Source organism: Dasypus novemcinctus, chromosome 1, assembly GCF_030445035.2.
Source record: "Dasypus novemcinctus isolate mDasNov1 chromosome 1, mDasNov1.1.hap2, whole genome shotgun sequence".
In the NCBI taxonomy this organism is placed as follows: domain Eukaryota; kingdom Metazoa; phylum Chordata; class Mammalia; order Cingulata; family Dasypodidae; genus Dasypus; species Dasypus novemcinctus.
In genome coordinates this window covers 114,953,112-114,974,801 of record NC_080673.1, presented here as the reverse complement: position 1 = coordinate 114,974,801, position 21,690 = coordinate 114,953,112, and the positions used below count along the sequence as shown (strand labels likewise).

The 21,690-nt window shown below is 38.8% G+C and overlaps 1 protein-coding gene across 3 annotated transcripts in view; it reads right to left on the bottom strand.

The window, feature by feature from the left end:
- The window catches only part of FAM13A (family with sequence similarity 13 member A), a 432,557-nt gene that overhangs the window by 4,760 nt on the left and 406,107 nt on the right, over window positions 1-21,690 (bottom strand). For all 3 annotated transcript variants that reach the window (XM_071215588.1, XM_004480543.5, XM_058295541.2), the window contains 9 exons: window positions 21,194-21,407; window positions 20,569-20,707; window positions 19,747-19,828; window positions 18,678-18,898; window positions 17,976-18,059; window positions 11,441-11,536; window positions 9,880-9,963; window positions 3,203-3,399; window positions 2,514-2,615 (listed from right to left, as the gene is read on the bottom strand). In XM_071215588.1, coding sequence (XP_071071689.1) covers window positions 2,514-2,615; window positions 3,203-3,399; window positions 9,880-9,963; window positions 11,441-11,536; window positions 17,976-18,059; window positions 18,678-18,898; window positions 19,747-19,828; window positions 20,569-20,707; window positions 21,194-21,407 — 1,219 coding nt within the window. The remainder of the gene's footprint in view (window positions 1-2,513; window positions 2,616-3,202; window positions 3,400-9,879; window positions 9,964-11,440; window positions 11,537-17,975; window positions 18,060-18,677; window positions 18,899-19,746; window positions 19,829-20,568; window positions 20,708-21,193; window positions 21,408-21,690) is intronic.

The window sequence follows — 21,690 nt, the reverse complement described above, 5'->3', positions numbered from 1 at the left end:
TCAGGTGATTCATCAACATGTGGAAACTATAGGTAATCAGCCTTTAGAACCAGTGTTGAGCTGGATTCAGACAAGCAGTGAAAGACTGCTTCCCCCAGAAAGTGCATGCAACACAGAGTTCATGTAGTCAACCTGGTATTTTATAGCATGTAATGAAGGACTGAAAAATGTATAAATTTTCCCTCTCTGTGGTTAAAATACAAGTTCACGTTAAAAGTCTCCATACATAGAAATCCTTTATCACTGTAACAGTACTTTCCCATTTTTATATATTCATCAAATGAACAATTAAGTTTCTAATTAACAATTAGCATTCCTATAATTTACAGGCTTATCAGAAGCAGTTAATACTTGTACTTACTATAAAATTAGTCTTAAAATTCAGCAGTTGGATCATATAATACTAATAAGCCCTTTTATGCAACTTTATCTGCATAATTTTTCTATGCATGACAATAAATATTAGCTGAGAGCTTACTGTGGGTCAGGCATTGTGTTAAGCACTTTGTATTCGTGATCTAATATAACCCTCAGGGCAGCTTGATGAAGTGGTATTATTATCCACACTCTCCAGAGGAGGAAACCGGGACTGGGAATGAGGCCCACTCCCTGCAAAGCAACTGCTCTTAACTTTCCTGCAGTCTTGGCTCTCATTTTACTTTAAAATGTATATGGAACTGAGGTGGCTCAGTGGTTGAACACTGGCTTCCCACATATGAGGTCCCGGGTTCAATCCCCCACCCAGGTACCTCGAAAGAAAAAAGCAAAAGGCCAACATTCAAAACCAGCTTCCTTTTCTTATTATTAAAGAGCAAACAGAGAGAAGGGGGAAAATGAGGTTTGTTTAATTTGTTAATGAACTCAAAAGAAGTTTTTCATGCCCTGCCTTGTTTTAGGACAGGGGTCTAGATGGGTTTTCAGCAAAAGGCAGTGCAGGGAATAAGGAATCAGGAACCGGAGCACCCACCACCTAGTTCCTGTTGTGACCTTTGGGCACTTAATTCTCCTTAAATAGGAAGTAATGGAACAGACTTTATGATATCAGAAGTCTCTCACAGTTCTAAAGCTCTATGATGATTATTAAGCTCATTTCCATTGGTTATCCTTTCTTAAAACTGGTACAGGTATTATAATTATATATAAGCCCTCATGTATAGGTTATCTATATACAGTGTGATGATAATTATATGAAAATATTTGCTCAAGGTAGATTACAGGGTACCCGGGCAGTGGAAGGAGTGGAGAATGTGGACCTGACACTTAATGGGTAGAGTTTCTGTTTGGGGTGATGGAAAAGTTTTGGTAATGGATGGTGGTGATGGTAGTGTAACATGGAACTGATTTGTAATTACCACCACTGAACTGTATAATTGAAAGTGGTTAAAATGGGAATTGTTATGTTGTAAATATCATAGAAATAAAACTTCTTAAAAAAGGAAAAAAAAAACAATCCAAAAATATGCTTAGAAAGAAGATTGGAAGGAAATACATCAAAACAGTAATCAAGTTTGTTTTTGATATTATTATTAATAAAATTGGATATTATCTCTCTTATTTTTCTGCTTATCTATGTTTTGCAAATATTCTGCAAAGTACAAGGGAAAAAACATACAAGTATCAAAGGGAATATAAACTGTGAGAATATCATTATAGGGCAGATCCAAACCAGAGATCCTAAAAATAGTGTTATACAACAATTGAAATAAACTAGAATACAACACATCTCAAATGCCCAAGTTGATTTTTATGGTGTTTTTATTCCCCAAGATTTCCGGAAGTATGAAAGGGGACTGAACAAGAAACTGTATTTACACAGTTTAATTTGGATTAAAATAAAATCAATTTAAAATGATATAACTTAACTCTAACATAAGAAATGCAAGCATATTCCCTTTTCTATCCTCAGCTCAAGATGTGACTGTAAGGCATTCTACATGCAGTCATTTGCGAATATGGAAGACTATTTCTCAGCACAGTGTTATGTGAGGATGATTAAATTATGCCTTAAAATTCACCAGAGAAAGAGAACCTACCAACAGGGTGGACTTACTGTTTCACATATATATATTTCATTCAAACTTGACAACTATTGACTTTGCTTTTAGAATGAGCTTAAAAATCAACAAGATTTAGTGTTTCATTTTCCTTATTATTCCCTCTAATTTCTTAAGGAACAAAAACCAAAATACCAGTGCAGTAAATGGGAAACTCAATTTCAAGCTGCTCATTTTAGGTTAGAATTTGATGGGACAGGTTGGTTTAGTGAATGTTCATTCAATCTACATCAGTCTTGCACAGCACCCAAGGGGCATTTCTTCCTTAAGGACCATGCAACCTCATCAGCTCACAGTAAATCTTGAAGGGTCTCCTGGGCATAACCCCAGTGACAGTGTTCCAGAAGGATACAGAGTATCCTCCTATTCTGGAGGCATTCCACAGATCTGACAGAAGAGAAAGAAGATGATAGGTGTGCTGGGGGGTAGGAGGAGAAGGAGAGAAAACAAATGCGCTACCTTCCATTTTGTCTGAAAAAATTGTCTTCAAAATCACGAAGTTTCTTTCGTATCCTTTTCTTTTCTTCTCTCATTTCCTGAAGGTGTTCCAAGAGTTCAGGTCTAAGAGGGCAGAAAATGCCAAGAAAATTAAGTTAAATCTGAATTGGGATCAGTGTGATGACGGTGTGCCTAATGGGGTTGTGAAGAAAGGGGGAAGCCCATACATGCAAAACCTGCCGAGGGAACTTGAGGGTGAGCAGAAGCGGATGTCTACTCTCCCCTGCAGGCCTAAGTATGCTGCCTACAGAAAGGCTTCTGGAGGCTCCTACTATTTAGGAATTCTTAGGGCGGGTGAAATCACACAGCTCTTTGTCATCTTTTGTTTTGAAAGAAAGAGATGACATCTGCACTCAACGCATGTTAAATGATGAGCTGTGGAGTAGAAAACCACATGATGCCATTTAAGGAGACCTTCTGGTTGTTTAAACAAGATTTCAAAAGTTCCCTCCAATAATGTGGAAGGAAACATAAAAATTGAGACAGAAAAAAAAATTTATATATATATATATATCATTGTTTCATATATACAGAAACATTCCAGGTAAGTCACTGGCATTTTGTCAGCCAGTTTATTTAAATACAAAGGCTAAAAAGAAAATTTAAGAAAGTTATTTTCACTGAGGTGTTTCGACAACAAAATGACATACATTGAAGCAGCATGGAGATTTGAAAGGCCTGTGTCCTGGCTGCATTTTGATGGCATTTTATCATCCATTGGGGAAATAAACCCATCAGCATCATCTTCGAATTGGTCCAGAAAGCAACGGGCACTGAAATCGGTTTTCAGAGTGACTGTGAAGTCTGGCTTCATGTTGCTGTCATCTTCTGAACCCTCCTCTTCTTCCTGGAAATACACAACAACCCCAATAAAAATCTGTATGCTTTTTCTGACATCTTCTATTACAAGCATTATTTCACAATCATTTAATTATCCAGCCATTAAGGGGAGTGTTTGTAAAAATAAAAACAAAAAAACAGACATCAAATGTACGTTTCTAGCTTCTTCTGTATCTACATTTAGCAACACATATGTAAATTATGGGTATATTGTTGAATATCTGTATGTATGTCTATAATATACACCCTAACCACAGCTACTCAGTAAGAAAACAGACTACAAAACATGTGTTCTCAACATTTTGTTTACTGCACAATAATAGTTGTTGAGGCCGAGGGCAGGAAATAACAGCAAGCATAACTTTTCTTTTTTTCAGGAGGTACCAGGGATTGAACCCTAGACCTTATACATGTGAAGCAGTCACTCAGCCACCGAGCTACACTTGCTCCAGCCATCATAACTTTAGACCCTGAATCATATGAACCCAACAGCCCCAACAGTTCCAACTCTGTGATAATAAATAACACAATCCACCACAACCAGGCAGTCAATGCCTGGAATCTATTACTTATGTACCTCAGAAGACATTCTTAATTGAGCTACTAACACTTTCAGAAATAGAACAAAACAATCTTTCTTATTGAAGAGTTGAGATTCTAAAATATTTTGTGATTGCTTGAAGCATAAAATTTTAGGAAACTTTTGAGAGGATCAAAATGTTTATCTTTCTATGACTGGGAAATAAAACTTATATATTTCTTTTCAGAGCTTTCAAGGGTCACAACTGTAACTTTCTGATTCCAGCTTCTAGGTAAAGTCTGATTTTTCTGTCTGTTCTGGTGATAAGGCAAATTATTTGTGTCACTAAGTCTAAGGAAGAAATAATATCAAAATCTGAGGGAAAGATTTTAAAAGAAGTGATCTGCTGCTAAAATGTACCATTAGGCCAGAAGAGAATATAGTAATATCTTGAAAAATTAAAAAATTGTTTAGGAATACAGCTATATGAACAACAGAAAGTATAACACCAATTGTTACAGTTAAACCTAGTGGCTTGACTGCCAACCTCAGGAGGCAGACAGGAATAGTTACCATTCAAGGTCAGAGCACAAATTTGCAAACAGCATATGGTGGATTTTCTTAACTTAAATTTTGGAATGTTTTAATAAAGCAAAAAAGGTCTATTATATGATTACAATGAAAGTCCTCTTATGAAGGCATAAGGGTAAAAACTGTCAAGCACTAGATGGCTGTGGCACATTCTCTTAGATCTGACTTCAGATCGTCAATCTCTTTGTTCGGTCCATGGAAGATGTCTTATTTATAATTTTTTTTGTATTTAAATTATTTTTTTTAATGTAAAAAAAAATTACATAAAGAATGAATTCTTAAAGGAATAATTCCTTACAATAAAGTTTTTCTTTTTTTTTTTTTTTCACTGAATGTTTAATGGGACAATAGGTGAACCCTGAGCATCAATCTAAATCTGCCCTAACAGCAGACTGACATTTCCAGTAAACTTCAAATGTATTTCAAACAACCAAACATATCAAAATTTTTATAGTTTTATTAATCCTCTGGTGAAAAATCTGCAAAAACACCAATCAAGTCACTGAAGAATCTTTACTCCTTCTGTTATCCAACCTCCGGCTCACTTTTGCCAGCACCAACATTGGCCTTTGCAGTCCCCCTGACTTTCTTCATTCTGTTCTTGCGTTCTTTTCGCTGTTTTCTTGAGGTCTTTTTCTTCTCATACAGGCCATGTCTTGCAAGTCTGTGTTTGGGTTCATTTTTCTTTGCATAATCCAAGGAATCATAAATCATGCCAAAGCCAGTTGTCTTGCCGCCACCAAAATGGGTTCTGAATCCAAACACAGAGATGACATCAGGTGTGGTCTTGTACATTTTGGCTAGGTTTTCCCGAATTTCTGTCTTAGGTACTGTTGCCTTCCCAGGATGAAGGACATCGATGACCATTTGTTTCCGCTGAAGTAGTCTGTTAGTCATGAACTTCCTGGTCTGGATAGTTACAGTGTCATTCATGATGGCTGGAGTTCTTCAGGCAGCCAGGGAGGAAAAGAGCAAGTTTTTCTCATCTATGGAGTTTTTACAAGAATTGAGATCGAGTATGGAAAGTACCTAATAAGACATCTGGCACACTGGGAGTGCAGATCAGTTTTGGTCTCCCCCCTCTTTCCCTGCTCTGGATGAGGAAGACAAGGTAGAGCCACAGGACAGTAATAAGCTCAAGGGAGGCAGGGGCTTGAGCCTGTTCACTGCTATCCCCAGAGCCTGGCCAATGTTTTCATACAGTAGATGCTCAATGACTGTTAAACAACCTAGAAACTTAGTATTAAATGAGCAATACAGTCACTATTAAGAGTGATTTAAACTCAAGACAGATAAGAAATGAAGTTACAAAGAAGAACCTAACTACTTTTAATGAACTCAGGAGTCTAAACCTTAACAAATTATATCCCAGGGACCTGAGGAAACTTCACAATGTAAAAATGTGCTTTGCACACAGTGAGCTGTCAGTGGTTTCTGAGGTGAAGCTAAATGAAACTACTCTAAGTGACCTCTGTACAGCTTGCACAAAAAAAAGAGAAATATCAAAAGAGATCTTCAAATTTTAAGACTATCTGATTGTTGTGGGTTTTGGGTAAATTCTCGAAGAATTAATACATAGATAATGGACAAGCAATTGGGAGAAATCAGTGATCGACAGTAACTGGCCCCTCCTCATGAAAATATATATCATGAAAATACATCATGAAAACCATTTTTCCCTTTTTATAGGATTGGCATAATATCTGGATTTCAGTAAAGAGGGGCCTGACCCTACAAAAGGAAAGCTGGCTGACTAATTTGATGCAGAGCAATGATGCCTGATGATGTGAACCTGGAGTACCCTGCCTGACTCAACATTCATCAATCCCTGGAACAAAGATGTAGAGTATCACAAAGTTTAGATAATACAAAGTGTGTAAGGAACATCTGGTAAGTTGGAATATAACATCTAGATTTAATTTATCTCCTAAGGCTGGAACAGAAGCAGAAAAAGTAATAAATTGGTAACCTATCACATAGGGTCCATTAATTAGCTTAGGAAAAAAAGTAGACATGTAGGTGATAAGCAATCTATGGAAAAGGAAGCTGCGATTGCACAAGACCATAGATAACACAGAGTGAATCAACAATGAGAAATGGCCGGAGGCCAGTGGTTCACACCTGGGGATGAATTGGCAATGTCTGCAGACAGTTTGGTTGCCATACTAGGGGAGGAGGGTTTGCTATTTGGCATCTGGTGGGTAGAAACCAAGGGTGTTGCTAAACATGCAGGGCCACTGCTACCCCTCCCTACCCCCAGGAAAGAATTACCCTTTCCAAAATGTCAACAATGCTGAGGTTGAGAAACCCTGCCTGAGGAAGACTGAGATGAACTTAAAATACTCTGACAGTCACGGAGTCATGCACTTATAGAGCTGACGGACCTTCGCAATAAAGAAGAAGGTCACTTCTAGTCTGGTGCCTACCGTCCTGGTTAAACCATACCTAGAACGACGTCCAGTTCTGGGTGCTGGTTTTTAAGAGGGATAGAGATAAACTGGTATGTGTATGTATAGACCAGCACCACTAGAATAGTGAAAGGTCTGGAACCTCTATCACATGAGGAATAATAGGAATGTGGAGGAAAGAAAATTTGTACAGGGTGTGGGTGGGAGTTGGCTACGTAGGTGGCTGCACACCTATGAAGTGTTTTCAGAGAAGAAAGCAATATGCTTTTCCCGTCTTGCTCTGGAGGGCAAAACTAAGTCCATTAAGTAGAAAGTTGTTGGGGGCGCGCCCGCCATTTTGCGGACCGCCCCACACCAGTAGAAAAAATGGCGGGGGGCATGATTCAGCACTGTTTCCCCTTGCTTCCTGCCCTCTCCCCGCCCCTTTTCCCCCCCCCCCCCCCCCCCCCGGAGCCCTTTCCAAGCCATATAAGGTCTTGTTCCAGCCCTGACCAATCCCCTTGCAACACGAATGCTTAAGACGCTATACAAGCTTGCTCTGTACAAAAAGAATAAACGGAAGAAGACGACACACCATGGTGCGGCTCTGAGTGGTTCTTCCCCGCCATCTGCCCACTCCCTCTCTCGGGTACCCTGTTGTCCTCGTGGTCTCCGTACACCCGCTGGCGGGGCAGGAGAGCACAGAAAGTGATAAATTAAAAACTATGAACATTATAATTATAATGTTAATTATAATGAAAATTATAATATTTTCAATTGTTTTCATTATTTATGGTATATTTTATATTTAGAGAACTTAAACATTCTAGAATTACATGTTATATAATTACAAAGTATTTTATACTTTAAAATGATTACTATAAAGCTAATAATATAAAAATAAGTTTTTAGTTATTATTGGTGCCCTGCCCGTGCAATAAATTACTATACTTTCCCCGTTGCTGTAAACTTTTCAAGCTGAGGATAGAATCCCACCTTAGGGACAATGTCTTTAGTTTGTTTGAGAAGTTTTAGAAGGAGTCTTATCTGGGATAGGAGAAATGATAATCTCCAGGTTTCTTCAGGCTAGAAGATCTAGGGCTTTAGAACTTGAACTGGCTCTATTAAATATGCAGTTGGTTCCCTCCCATAAGCACTTAGGACGAGGCCTGGTTTTGAAAGAAATCACTTAGATACAATCTTCTTATCTGTACACACACACCAAATTCCAAATTGTATCAGAATTGCCATGATTAGTACAGTCCAAATACATACTAATAAGCCTGGCCATATAGAACAAAATGAACTGAAAGAGAGCTGTTTACAAAAGCAATGTAATCACTGCGAAATTATCTGAAGTTTTGACCCTCATGTGGTGTAGTATAAGAGATGGCCAAAATATACTTGTGGAAAAAAAAACCACACTATGCTAAAGGATAAGAACTTAAGAATGTTCCCTTTAAAAAAGAACATCATTAGTATATTATCAACTCAAATTTAATGAGGCAATTAATAAGTTTCATATTTTGACGTGTTAAAGAACGTATTTTATGTAGTAACTGTTCTATTTCATGCTCCTAAAAGAAACATGGTAATATTCATATACACAATTGCCCAAATTTCCTCATTTACAGTAGTTTAATTCCTGTGTGAAATTACCAGCTAGACAAGAAACATTAAGGCTTATTGTAGGAAAAAACAGCTCTAATTTTTAAGGCACATTACCGCAAACTGACTTAGATTTCTCAATACCAAAAGTCAAGAGCATTTTCAAAAGGGAAATAAAAAAAAAAGGATAGTGAGCACAATCATTGCCTAATACTTTAAAAATTAGGTCTATGAAGTATTTAAGATTGCTAAGAGGTAAGAAAAGGGATGGAGTAAAAAAAAGATTTTGTAGCTTGTGGTACCATACTACAGTTCTGATGATGAGAATCAAGTAAAAAAAAAAATGGAGAGGTTCTCAACTGGTGTCCTGCAAGGAGAAAGAGGCCTCCTACTCAGAAATAACCACTCCTAACTGCAGTAAATGACCACCCCAGCTGACTTGAACTTGTCACAGAAAAACGACAAGTGAAAATCATAAGACTCATGCTTCTGGTTTAACTTCCCCTTCAGACTCTAAACAACTGCTAAAAGACAATCACTGATTTTTGAAAAACGGCTGGCTTTAATTTTTCACCTCTAGAGTCCTGTATAAGGCAGTCCAGTTTTCTAGTTAGTTTTCCGGAAACAAAAACATGAAAGAGGTTGATCTCAATACATGCCAATTAGGTCCCTACAGGGAAACGCTCTGATTCTATGGCCATAGATTACACATCCTATTCTAGCAAAAGTTGCCACTGATTTCAAGGATTATTGGTATAAAATCCATAATTAATACTGGGGAAAAAAATCAGAGCCTTTTTCTAGTGACTGCCAGCCATAAGCACCATATTCACAAAGAGCAGACTGTAAAATTATCACTGAGGAAAAATGTGTCAGGGGAAAGATATGAGGATGGAAGAGCAGGTAAATTCCACCAGCAAATCTGTGAAGACAACTAAAATCTTTGTCTATAAAATTATAATTTTTCATTATGTGTATTATATATTGCTCTTGTTGATTTTGCTTTTTCTATAAACTCAGCAAGATTTCTTTTAAGTTGCCCAAGGAGCTAATTTAACCAAATTTTGGAATAAAGAGAATCCATTTCCTGAATGGGTAAATTATAAAACATCAACATGAAAAACAAAACTAAATGATACCTGAAGCAAAGTAAAAACAAAGAAAAAACAATAACAGAAAAAAAAGGAAGGAATGAAATGAAACTACGGCAATCAGCTAGTCTAGAATATAAATAAAAATGGATAGCTCAAAATTGGTTATAGGCAGCTACTGATTTTTAGGAGACACTACAAGAAGCCATCACCAAAAAGCCCAATCACAACCCCTTTCCATTTACGTGAGGGAGGGGACTGATGCAGATCTAGCAGCTGGAGCTCTTCACCTTTATCTCCTTGAAGAAGGAAGCAGTTTCACCCTCGATAATTGGCTGCAGCAAAGGGCTTCTCCGCTTGCTGGAGGGGGAACCCTGCGACAGGTGTTAACAAGGAGGTTACATTGCGAATCCCTTTCCCTCAGCCTCTCCTCCTCTGACCTCACTAATAGTTCACACCCTAACTCCTCCCCCCAGAAGATTTGCAGGAAAGCCTGTAGCAGAAAAGTTTCTTTTCTAAATTGCCCCTTTGCTTCAGGAGCCCACACACAGACACAAGAGTGCACAAATTAGCACGAGAAAAGCCCGTGAGTGAGTAGATTAACCATGCACTGAGAAGAAACCTGAAGAGCAACACCTGCCTCCCCAATCACACTACCTCTAGAATACGCTAACTGCAGGAAGCTAAGGGGAACAACATAAGCTGGCCAAGCAATACGAAGGTTATCTAACTGTTGTTCATTCACCTTATTTAGGGACACTCAGGGCTCCTTATTGGAGACCCAAAAAGATTCCTTAGATTTCATCCTTTTTTTTTTTTTTTTTTTGGTTAGTTTACTTACTAATTTATCCTGCAGGGAATTTCTAGAAGAGTAGCTTTCTTAAAACACATCTGCCTTATTCATATGAACAAGTGCACTATTAAATGAAATATAAGGACCATATCTTAGGTCTAGAAATAAACAAGGAGATTTAAGGAAGGGCTAGATAAGAGCAACAGCTAAAATGAATGTGCACTTCAATAACAACATAAAACTGAAGTTGTGTCTGTTTACTAAAAAGCCTAAAAGCTATCAGGGGAAGTCCCAAAGTCCCTGGAGAGAAGAGCCCTAAAACAGGGACAAATGGTTGCCCAAGAGATGGACAGGACACTATCAGCTCACTCATGAGCTGGGGACGGGGGTGGGCGATGGGAAGCCTGTGAGGAGGGATGACAGCAAGCTGAAAGGCTTTCCCAGAGTTGAGGGCAGGTTGCTGTTGCTTACTGTTAACAAAATCAAAATCCAGGGGCTGAAAGCAGCTAAGTCTGAGGATGGTGGTAAATGAGAGAGCAACTTCAAAATCATTAGCTTCCCTCTCTTTCCTTCTACTTCTTATACCACCCTACATCCGCCAAGAAAGAGAGGGGGTTCTCAAGCTTAAATTCCTTTGAGGTTTTTCTCCTTGACATGGTTCAAAAGGGAGCGGGGAGAAGACTATTAACAGAGCGCCCTTAGGATCAGAGAGGCACTCTTTGGCCTGTGGAAAGAACCGCCCTTGCTGCCTTGGAGCTCAGTCTCTGAGGAAAAGATGGGGAGACGGCCCAGTACATGTCAGATGGATATATATGGCCAAAGAATGTCTCCCAAGAGGAAAAAAAAATTCTCTCTGCTTCAGATTTACTCATTTTTGGCCAGCATAGCCCCGGAGTTCTTTGATAACTTCTTCATTCCTCAGGCTTGTGGGCCACAGACAGCAATGCCTAGTTTAGCTATTAAAGCATATTCTTTAATGAGAAAGCAGGTCAGAGCCCTCTTAAAATAAACAGGGTCCATTAAACAGATAATCAACAACACAAAGGTACCCTACTTACAATGATGGGTATGGTGTTGGCCCGGGACAGGATCTGTTTGACCAGCCGGTACCTGTCATACAGAGGCTTCATAACCTGACGTTCATTCTTTGTTACCTGAAAAGCAAGAGCAAGATAACTGAGCTTTCTGGGTGGTCATGCTACCAGCCGTCCCAGGACATTTGGGGGCCTATGGCCCCAGAGATCACACTGATGATTCAAAGTAGGTCTTACCATTCTTCTTTTTTTTTAGGATTTATTTATTTAGTTATTTCTCCCCTCACCCCTCCCCCATTGTCTGGTCTCTGTGTCCATTTGCTGTGTGTTCTTCTGTGTCTCTTTGTATTCTCATTAGGCAGCTCTGGGAACCAATCCTGGGACCTTCTGGAGTGGGAGAGAGGCGACAATTCTCTTGTGCCACCTCAGCTCCATGATCTGATCTTAGTCTCTCTTATTCTCTTATTCTCTCTCCTCTGTGTCTCTTTTTGCATCACCTTGCTGTGCCAGCTCTCTGTGTGGGCCAGCACTCCTGCGCAGGCCAGTACTCCACGTGGGCCAGCTCACCATAACGGCCAGCTTGCCTTCACCAGGAGGCCCTGCGCATTGAACCCTGGACCTCCTATATGGTAGATGGGAACCTAATTGCTTGAGCCACATCTGCTTCCTGTTCTTACCATTCTTAAAATATTTACTTAAACTGACTACTATTTAGTCAATACTCAAAATATCTACCTCATCGGCAGACCATTGGAAATTATTCTATCAGCAGTAGAGCTTTTTCTAAAACAAAATCATGATCATTATTATTTCCCTGCTTAAAACTCCTCAAGGTTCAGAGTTCACAGACTTTTATTTTCTGGGTCCAGGGAAAACTAAAGTATTCATTTCCATTTTAATACTTATCACACAGTTCTGCAACCACTTTATTCATGTCTTTCTCCCCCATGGGCCTTTTGGGCCTTCAACTTTGAAAGCAGCCTTGGATTATGAATAAATGAATTATCCTTTGTTGTCTTTTTGTATTTGTGACAAAGAAATCAACAATAAAAAAGTTTACTTAGGATAAAGTTTTCAAGCTAGAACAGACACTGCCATTACGCAAAAACATTTTGTGGATTTATTTTCTATCATCAGCAGTAATAATAACCATTTGTATCTCCTCTGTTATCATATATTAAAAGGCAGGTAGCATTTTTATATTTCTATTATCCACAGTATCAAGGCAGTTTCAAAATTAGTATTTCATAAATAATGACTGTCGAAGTTGGAGAGGAACTCTGTCAAACCACAGGTGCTATTATTACACACCCATCCCAATGGCTAAAATGAAAAGATGTCAGCAAGAGTGTTGTACAAATGAAACGCTCCTTCACTGCTAGTGAGAGTAGGAAACTATTTGGTATATTTACTAAAGCGGAACATATGAAGCTATCAGTTCTACTCTTAAGTATATGCCAAGAAAATGTGGACTTATAGTTCAAAAAAGTTTTCTAGTTGGAGTAGATGAAGAGGATCAGTGGTTTAATTCTTTGGCTTATGGTACCAATATTTAGATTTTCTATGAATTTATCATGTTTTAAATTAGCGGCCCTTAGGGACTAATCACCTGAGAATAATCTGATAAATTTCAATTTTTGACTATGAAGAGTTAAAACTCATTATGATTATACCCAATTTAATGCTGGCATTTGATTAAAGTATCTAAACACCAAAAATAACAGAGATCTTTAAGTCTGCAGTGATTGAAAGGTGAGAATTAAAACTACTTAATTTATATCAGAATTATTTTCATGGTATATATATGAAGCCAAAGGCTTACTGAAACTAAAAGTTGATGCGACTACTACTATTCATGAAGCCATGTCGTATGCAATTATTAATATCAGTAGTAGGTTTGTGAGCTGAGTCAAAATCTAACCAATAATTACATTAATAAACTAGGACCTTCACTAAACTTTCAGAAATGGGTCACTCCCAAATGTCCATCAGTAGATGAATAAACAAAATGTGGTGTATCCATAAAATGGGATATTATTCAGCCATAAAAATGCATGAAGTCCTGGTACATGCTACAAACTGTATAAACCTTGAAAACATCAGGATAAGTGAAATAAGCCAAGGACAAATAATGTCAGAGATTTTTCAGCTAACCAAGAATAGGAAATTGAACAAGCCACTGAAGTTCTATGAACCTCAGTTTCCTCACTGGTAAACTGCAGAATTAAGAAGAGAAAATCATTGATATACAATTGCTTGAAAAATGACTTGGGTCAGCATGTATTGTCTTTTCAGCATAATTTCATTCATTCATCTTGCTTCAAACTTTTATTTAGTTTTCATTTAAGTAGTCACTTTGAATGTTTTTGGAGTATCCAGAAAAAGGATTTTTACTAAGATCTATTTTTTTTGCACATAAATTAAGAGAACACAAAAGTGTAAACATGAAGATCTAATGGGAAAAGGTAGTAACTTCTACTCTACCTTTTCTTATGGTTAAAAGAAATATTCATCTACTGGCCTCTTACTACCATATTTATTTGCTTGAAAAGCCTCAGATATTTCAAAGTACAAAGGGAATACCTGCTGATAATTATCCATACTTAATGTGTGACAAGTCTGTAATAGAAATCACAAGGACCTGAAAAGACAGCTGCATTTGCCTGCTGTTATCTTTTGTGATGGTTTTGTCTTAGCCCCAGATAAAACTTCCCAAGGGAAACAGCAATTCTGGTATGAGATTTAATATTTGTTTTTATGATGACAATTAAGTTCTCAATTATTTTGTCTTCTAGGAGGTTCAACCTTTCATTTAATAATAGGATATGCCATGGGAAGGTCGTTGCTGTTACCTGGACAGAGCCACAACTGTGAAAGGTAAAATGATTGACATTTTCATTTTGAAGGTAAAGATAACATTGGAATCATGGAATATTAAAGCTAGAAGAGCCAGAAGAGTCTAATTTTTAGACGATAAAAGGAAGCACTGTAGAGGGTAGTGATTTTCCCAATTCAATAGAGCTAAGTCAGGAACCCAGGTCTCCTGATTCCTAGCCCAGTTTTCTTTCCTTTCATAAATAAGTAAGACATGAGGTCTTACTTCAGGTTAGGGTCCTACCATGGAGACAGTGTGGCATTACTCTCCAAGTAGGGTGTGATCAAGTGGTTTTCTTTCTTTCTTTTTTTCTTTTAGAAGGTACAGGCATTTAAACCCAGGACCTCATATATGGGAAGCAGGTGCTCAAGTACTGAGCTACATCTGCTCCCCATGAGAGTTGGTTTTTTCATTTGTTTGTTTTGTTTTTAGGAGGTTCCAGGGATCACACCTGGGACCTTGTACATGGGAAGCAGGTGCTCAACCACTTGAATTACATCCACTCCCCCAGATGTTTTACTATAAAGAATTTTGCCTTCTAGGCTGAGAGCTCTGCCTTTTGTGAGTTTAGGGCAATCTCTGGTTATTAACAGTAGTATGGAAGCCCAATTTCGTTAGAAATTATGCTACAGATAGACAAAAAGCTACACTGCCTCAAATCTTAGTAAATCAAAAAGTCATCTGAGTTTGTGAGTAGAAGACGACAAAAATGGGATGAATTATTTTAATTGCTGCATCCTTGGCCAATACACTGAGAAAAATGGCAATTCCATTTTCTTCATTCTTAGCTAATAATAGTAGGCTGGGTGTGCAAAAGTCAGATAATCCAGAACTGCAGAAAACCAAAGGATAAAATTTATGGATAAATTTAGAATTTGTATTTAAATGTGAACATGGCTATGTTTAGTAAAACATACCAATGAGGAATAGCCTAAAGAAGACACTAGAAGCTCTGATTAAGCAACCCCATTCTTTTCTATCAAGGAACAGTATTTAAAGAAGGGTAATAAAGTGAGTTATAGTTATTTGTTGTACTTCTCTCTGTGATATGGTCTTTTCATCAGATCCTTACATGTGGAAAAGAGCATTTTAATAGTAAACAATAGAGAATTAGGTGCTTGTGTGTAATGCGTATAGTTTTTGTGTGTCTGTGTCAGTCTTGTTAAAAATGTACTTGCCCCCAGAAGTGGTAGATAACTGTTTTGGATTATGATTTTAAAAGTTTGTATTCTTTCAAATCCGAATACGTATACTCAGAAAAAAACCCATGAGGTCTGAGTATCTATTTTTCTGAAAAAAAAAAAAAAAAAAACAAAAAAAAAAACCCGGAATTTTGGAATGATAATTGAGCTCTGGAAGCACATGCATTTTCTTCTAAGGAGAACTGTTGCCCAGATGGTATTTACAGTTCAGGGTTCTTGGTAACACCACAGATCTAAGAATTGAAAGTTTGATTTTCAGACTGGCCAGATAACAAACGAACTCTGCTTTTCCTGAGAGGATGGAGCATCATGTTTCTGAGAGAGGCAGAGGATCTGTCTCAGGACCAAGAATAAATTATGCTCCAGTTTCCTAGAGTATTTGTTTCCTGCCCTGTGAGATAACCAATCTGGAGGCAAAAAGGTGTTCTTCCTTCACATGAAAGAATAATAAAAGGGCGTACTAAGGTAGGTCTATGAAATAATATTTTATTTTACTAATGATAAGGATGCTAAAGAATATATACTCTTTTTCCTGATTCATTGAATAAGAACTAGGCCTCAGAGAACAGAGCATCTATTTTGCAACAGAAATGAAAATTATCATTTGCTACGTAACTCCCCCCAAGTTACCTTGCCCCACCTCCTCCATGCCAGACACCCTATTGGTAAATATATAAATGTACACACATACAAATATACACATAAATAGACATGTAACTATGGGTACATATGTATATAATGTTATTTAATCTCCATGACAACCTTTATCATGTATCTTTTCTTACATAGACAAATCCCTGAAGCTCAGAGAGCTCACCTAAGTAGCCCAAAGTCACAAAACTTGTCCATTCTGGCTGGCTCTGAATCTACGTCTGCTGATTCTAAGGCCTGTGGTGTTTGCCTGCCACCACAGTCCAGGTGGAATGAGAATCTGTGCTAAACTCAGCAACAAATACTGTAGCACACAAACTGCTGCATTGGCAGCAAGGTTACGGAATGCAGCTCTGAGTGCTTACTAATAAATCCAGCAAGGAAATCCTTGAGGTCTACCCATGTCAAAACCAGAAGCCAGGCAATGAAAAGAGGACACGTTGAAGGAAAGCACACAACTCTCTCCAACTCTACCAGGGTCTGTCCTGTGGCCCCTGAGGATCCACACTTCAGGGCTCTGAGCCTAGAGTGAGCAGGGGTTTTCCCCTGGTGAAACAGTCTGGTTCTACCTCTATGAGTTTTGAGTACTCCGGTAGAGAAGGACAAAGTTTCACAATATATTTGAGCTCCAGTGCATTTACTATTTGGTTCAATGCCTTTAAAAATACCAAAACAAAACTTGGCTGAAACATGAATATTATCCGAGTGTCAGTATTTTTCCACTGCAGGGACAGGCCAGCAAAATCAATCATCACCAGCTCCAGGGTTTTTTTGTTTTTTTTTTAAATGTAAACTTGGTAAGTTCAGAACCAAATTGCTGGGGAGAACACATTCAACAGAGAGCTACTGGGCACATACTATGTGTTAGGTCCTGTGCTAGATTCTGAGAATTAGGTTCACCATTAGGTGAACAAAACACAGAATGCTCGTCCTCACAGACCTTAGAGTTTAGTGCGTTATTCCAGAAGCTTCTTTATTTAAAAGAGCATACTTCAGATGAAAAGATTATATCCATTCTATTGTTATGGCTGAGGCTAGAAAAGAGACCTATGGATTTTTTTAAAACAATATAAAAAGCCACCCATAAATCTAAGTCAACCTCATGCCTCCTTAAACCTACTCTTAAGACCTTGTTTTGCTGAGTTCCTGACAACATTTCTGAACTTAGAGAAACTGACAAGAAGGCTATCTGGTTACCAGTTCCTCAAGGAAGAACTGAAGCCTACTGTTTCCCTCAGGGTTAACAATAAAATTCAATTAATGCTTGCTGAATAACAAATCACCTCAAAGGGTTCCTGTTGTTAAGAAAAGACAAAGCCATATTTTGGACTCCCCCCTTTTAGTTCTGAACGGCAACTGGAACTTCTGTAACAACAAATTGGTTGCAATTGTATTGCAGGGATACTGAATTTTAGAGAAGATCATTCTAGTTCATTGTTTTCATTTCATGGATAAAAAAAGTGATGTTCAGAGTGGGCGAGTAATAGCTCATGGGGGAGATCTATGAACAGAAATGTCTCCTGCCTACATCGCGCTGCACATGAATCCAAACCTCTTTCACTTGAGGCAGAAACCAGTAACTAAATTTTAGTTGCAAACTAACTTTTCTTTGGAATCAACATGTACTACATAGTGGAACCCTCTTATTGGCTATGCCTTCAGAAAGCTCAGTTAACGGTGGAAATATATAGTAATAGTAATCTCCTATATTTTGAAAGTGAAATAAGCAAGCATTGGGGAACCCCATTTATAAGACACTGAATAGAAGATCCATTTCTAAAGCCAAGTAATTAAATTTACTGCAGTCAGAAAACCCAGTACATTCACATACCGGCCGTCCATGAATGCTTTCATAATGTAACAGTGCTTTCTGCAGAGCCACTTTCTCATTAGCAATCTGGTCTTTGGTCATATCCTGTGTAAACACAAGGATTACGAAATGAAATAGGGGAAAACATTTGCGAACATTCCAACTTTCTCATTTAGTTAAATAAATTTCCTAAAGAAAGGTTAAAAAGAACTTTCACATAATAGCTCTCTATATTGGAAGCTCACTGAAGAATGAGCTATTACTACCCTCTCTCTCAAAATATGGATAGCACAGAAGAATCATCAACTATTTTTACCTCCCACAGAGCAGCAAAGGCATGCTGAATACCGAGGTAAGCAAGGTTGCATGGCACATGGGGCTTAGCTTAATGGCCCAAGAAGTGGTTACGTTATGGGTTACGCCTCCTAAAGACTTGCCTATAATCCTTCTACCTCACAGAATCATCAAACCCTCTATTCAACTAAACAACTTTGGCCTGCAACACCTAGAATAGAGGTTTCAACTCTCCATTTGTAGTCAAAGAGCAAAGAATCTATAGTGCAAACACTCGAGGCTGTGGAAGATCATGGTGAGGGAATTTAAAAAGGCGTCACTCTATCACCCGTCTTTGAGGTTCATATGGCAAGCCCTGTGTTTCCACCCTTCTGACTGGAATGGCTTAAGGCCAGCAGTTAGCATGGGGCCTGCACAGAATCGTCACACCTTAATGTCCTCCGGGCGGCAGCTTTCTGCCCGCTTCTCCTGGAGCTTCCGCTGGATCGATTCCAGGGTGGCTTCAACGCTAGGCTTTACTGCTTTATCTACCAGTTCCTGCTTCTTCTCATCCTCTTTCTCAAGTTGGGAACCAAAGCTTTTAGGGAGTGTGTTACTTCGCTGCCGCATCCTAGGGGTTAGGTCCTCTTCAGATATCTTTAGTCTTGACTCTAGTTGAAAAGAGTTGGGGTTAGAGATGGATGAGATCTCATGTCTGCAGAACTCAAGTTGTTTTCCTAACATGTTAATAATTGCCTAGCCCCATTCATCTTTTCTCAAAGTATCTAATTACATTATCAGCAGAAATCCACTAGTTATTTTTGGAAAAAAAACAAAACAAAACTAGAGATAATGATAATGTCTTCCTGGATTATCTAGAGTTTTCTCTTCTCTAATTCCTGAGAAAGCTTTAGCTACCTTAGCCTCCATACGTTTGCCACATTAGCCTGCTTACTATTCTCAGAATGTGGCAGATGCCTTCCTATGCTTGTTCCCTTAGTTTTTAAAGCTGTTTATTGATCAAAGGGCTTAACTCTGGCCAACTTCTTTGTGTGACTCATATACCTCATTTTGAAATAATTTGCACTTTGTATTTTACTGAGTTTATATGACTGTGCCCTGAAAAGATAGCAAGTTCTTGAGGGGCAGGAACGCAATCCTTTCCAGATTCAATTCTGTATATTTGTCCTCTTTTAACATTGCAGCAAATGGAGTCTTGGATTAAACAGATACTTAATAAGTGCTGCATTGAAACCATCTGCCTTATATTAGTAATGGAGGGAAATAAAGAAATGCTGCAGAATTTGCATCTTAGCTGATCTGGGTTGCTGTGTGATTAAAACCACGTAAGATATGAGAATATCATCAGCCTTATTAGCTGAGAGCATTGGGAAGCAGCTTCAAGGAACCTATCTTTTCAGGAATATTATTGCAGTACCACTCGGTAGGAGGTGACATGATGCATTTTGTACTTGTTTGTTGTATAGAAACTGTGCCACAGGTCCAGAACATTACCTACCTTTAAGTTGTTTTCGGAATTTGGCAAGGTCATTTGTCCATTTCAGTACCTCTGGATTGGCTGCTTTGTCGCTGTGGGATGGCTGAGAAAAGGAAGTCTAGAGTGAATGTTTTTGGAAATGGGGCAGGAGAAGGAAGTAGAAATGTTTGATAATTTTCATGTTTAACAGCAGAAAAATTTCAGTCCTATCTGAATAAGAAATTAACCATGATCAATCAAAGCAAACTCCTCGGGCATAATTCCACTATCATTCTTTACACCTGGTTATTTTTGATACTTTCAAAGAATTCCTCAGAGGAAAAATGCTTGGTGTTATGATCATGGACTTCTGTCGGGGTATTTCTGCCCCCTTTTCCATTATTTGTAGGGTTCATTCTGTAAGGCTAAGAGAGTAGAAAGCAGAGGGGTACATGATGTTTTACAGAGCAACCACCAAGAAATATGCCTTTGCCATACTAAGGATAGAGCTGAGAGGAGAATGAGGTCAGTACTAGTGAAATTTTAGAACAAGATAATCTTGAATTAAGCTTTAACCGAACAAAAGACTTCATTCAACGATTTTTCCCATTCCTGCTCATTTTGTTTACAAAATGAAGACTAAAGCTTTCAATTTATTTGTGAGGATAGATGCAAACAAGAAAAATGCTGATACATGATGTCTAGGGTTTATCAGAGTTTACTTTCAGTTTTTTATTGCCTTTTTGTTTTGAAATCCCCTAGAAATCGCCTTTTCCTGCTGGCTTTTCATCACTTCTCTGCGTTGCCATTAGGTCCACATGCTCGGGAGGGGACAGGTGACCAGAACAACGTGAGGAGGCTTACTCTGTACTTCCTCTCTTCTTCAAATCTGTCTTCGAACTTCCGGATCTTCTTTTTAAGGCTCTGAATCCTCCGCGTGAGCTGCGCAGGCGTCAGGTCCTCTTGCTCCTCGTCGTAGGATCCCAGAGAGGAGCTCCGACGCCTGCAAGGGCCAAGACCGGGGTCAGCTCCCCACGAGCAGGGCCCGCCCGCTGAATCGGGCCCCGGGGTGCGGGACGAAGGAAGGAGAGTCAAACCACTCGCGTTCTCCTGAAGAGGTGAAAATGGACTACTAATCCATTCTGTGCCTCTGTGCTCGGTTTCCCATGTATCGAATAGAACTGGACTCCTGCTCACAGTAACAATTAGCAAAAGGAGTATAGATGATTCTGATATATACTGGGAGGCTTAAAAGCTAAATTTGAGAGCGCTTCGGAGAAGGGTACTAATGGAAATGTAGTACGTGATGTTGCTCTTAGGCCTCGGTTCAACTGAAAAACTGCAACACAATCTGTGTTCTAGGAGGGAGAATTTTCAGTATGTCCTGCCATGGACTGACAATTAAAAAAAAAAGATCACTAGCCACCCACACCATTCCTGTTGGGGGGGGGGATGATGCATCAACTTATCAACAGCACAAGAAACATACCTCATGAAAGAATGAGAATTTGGAGGAGAAGGAGGCACCTCCGTGTCATCCAGGTATTGCCTACTCTGCCCGTAGGCATAGAACCGGGGAGAGAGCATGGGATCGCTGTCCTCATCGAGAAGCTGCCGAATCAGGCGCCCGGCCTGAGGGGAGAGGCGGGCTTCATCCGAGTCGATGCTTTCCCGCTGCCATGAGGAGAAGGTAGGGACAGGCTCTGGAAAATAATGGTGGCGAGAGGTCAAAACTGTTCTTTTTTGTTTTTGAGAAAGAAAACCATTTTATTATTGAATAAACGTAAAACCAGAATGTGATGCAGCACAGGCAATCTGCTGAAGGGATTGCAAAGAAAGAAATCTCACCCTTTTATATAGTTAAGCAGATACAAACCCTGACATATATATTCTCTGCCTCACAGTTCAATTGAGGTGGTCTTTGTGTTTGCTAATTGCCTCTATCCAAAGGAATAATATAACCTTTCATCTCTCTAGGATAGGGAG